The 1,539-nt window shown below is 40.8% G+C and overlaps 1 protein-coding gene across 1 annotated transcript in view; it reads left to right on the top strand.

Annotated features, from left to right (window-relative positions):
* Positions 1-1,539, top strand: part of LOC113214361 (protein dopey-1 homolog) — a gene marked incomplete at its 5' end in the record, with an annotated part of 29,024 nt that overhangs the window by 21,403 nt on the left and 6,082 nt on the right. Inside the window, 6 exon segments of the mRNA XM_052268708.1 lie at positions 164-324; positions 408-657; positions 762-883; positions 997-1,165; positions 1,250-1,387; positions 1,457-1,539. Coding sequence (XP_052124668.1) covers positions 164-324; positions 408-657; positions 762-883; positions 997-1,165; positions 1,250-1,387; positions 1,457-1,539 — 923 coding nt within the window.

The following is a 1,539-nucleotide window of genomic DNA, read 5'->3' as shown; positions in this document are numbered from 1 at the left end:
ATCACAAAAGAACTCTGAATTAAAGTATATGCTAGGACGACCAATACCACAGCAACCAATGTTTGTAGGAGCAATTTTAAGTGCTCTTCGTATGCAGGTTTGTGTCTCACTCTTAACTTTTGTTTTTGCATCAGCTGTTGTTTTACCTATTTGTTGTTTGTAGGGTCAGATGAGGTGGCTACATCAACACTGGACCACACTGGTAACATGCTCTTTGCCATTCATGGGACAGTCACTGGCACATGTTGTTCTATGCGTTGTACGACAACTATGTGACAATTTACGCGCCCTTGCCCCTCTTTATGCCAACACCTTGTCAACAAAGTAATATCCTCATAACCATATAGATACCTACTCTACTGATGCTGAACAGTATTTTTAATGACTTAAATTTTCATCTCGTATAGGGAACGAAGAAATTTCCATCTTCCAGCGGATTACACTGTCACTCAACTGGAGGGTCTTACAATTCTCTGCCATTATTGTTTATTGGATCGAAGTCAACAGCATGCCCTCAATCAACCATTGCTGTCTGCTAGTGCTGGAGGATCATTGTTTGCCTCAAGCCATGGGGTTAATGGAGTTGGACCACCTTCCCATGCAGCACAAATATTTAGCAATCTAGTCCATGTTTTCATGACAACCCCAATCCATCAAGTATGACACATACTTTTAGCTGTTTTTTTCCAAATTCATCCATTGTTTAATATTTTTAAAATGTTGTCTTATTGTGGTCTAATTACCATAAATATGATCTTTAGGACGCAGCTCAAGACAATGTAGAACCTCAGCTTGCAGCTCGCCGAGCATTATTATACAACCTTCCCCAGATTATTTCCAGCACAGCCACTCTTTGGAAAGCTGTGACAACATGCTCAGAAAAGTGAGTTGACAACTGTAATCAATAGAATTGATGCCTTTATGTGTAGAGTTTATTTATCCACCTGCTTTGTACTTGGTTAGGCTTCTGGTAATAATTTTCAATTTGATTTCCAGAGATGCGGAAGGATGCACAACTGCAGGGAATGCAAGGGTCATAAGACACCATTTATTGGAGTTTTTGAGCCCTATATCAATGCATCATGCTACAAACTTCCTGGCAGCCATTGCAGTTGTATGGCAAGACCGCCGTCAAAGTTTATCTGATCTCTCTGCCCAAATTACTGTAAGTGCTATGAATTTTGTTCAAATATTACAGTTGACCTATTGCAAAGTCTTGTTGTCTAAAAGTCTTTCTTTCTTGTCTCAGGCGGCTCCTGAGGTTGTGCCTGAGCAGCAGGTGCTGGTTGATCTGATCAGTGCCATCAGAGCAATGCCAGTCGACACTTTGGTTCAGACATTGCACCAATTGGTGAAATCACCACCCTCAGTACATGGAACCAACCATGTAAGCCTATTAATTTGCAGTCCTTGTGCTATTGTGTAAAGATTTGTGTCTAATTGTTTTCTTTCTTAGTCTGTATGTCTAGAAGTGAGTGCACTAGAACTTCTTCTCTGCTACTTGCGACAAGGTAGTAGCCCACCATTACTCTTGGCTGA

The sequence above is a fragment of the Frankliniella occidentalis genome, unplaced genomic scaffold (genome assembly GCF_000697945.3).
Source record: "Frankliniella occidentalis isolate FOCC.00 unplaced genomic scaffold, Focc_3.1 Scaffold74, whole genome shotgun sequence".
NCBI lineage: Eukaryota > Metazoa > Arthropoda > Insecta > Thysanoptera > Thripidae > Frankliniella > Frankliniella occidentalis.
Note: the sequence above shows the minus strand (reverse complement) of the source record. Positions and strands in the feature narration are given on the sequence as shown.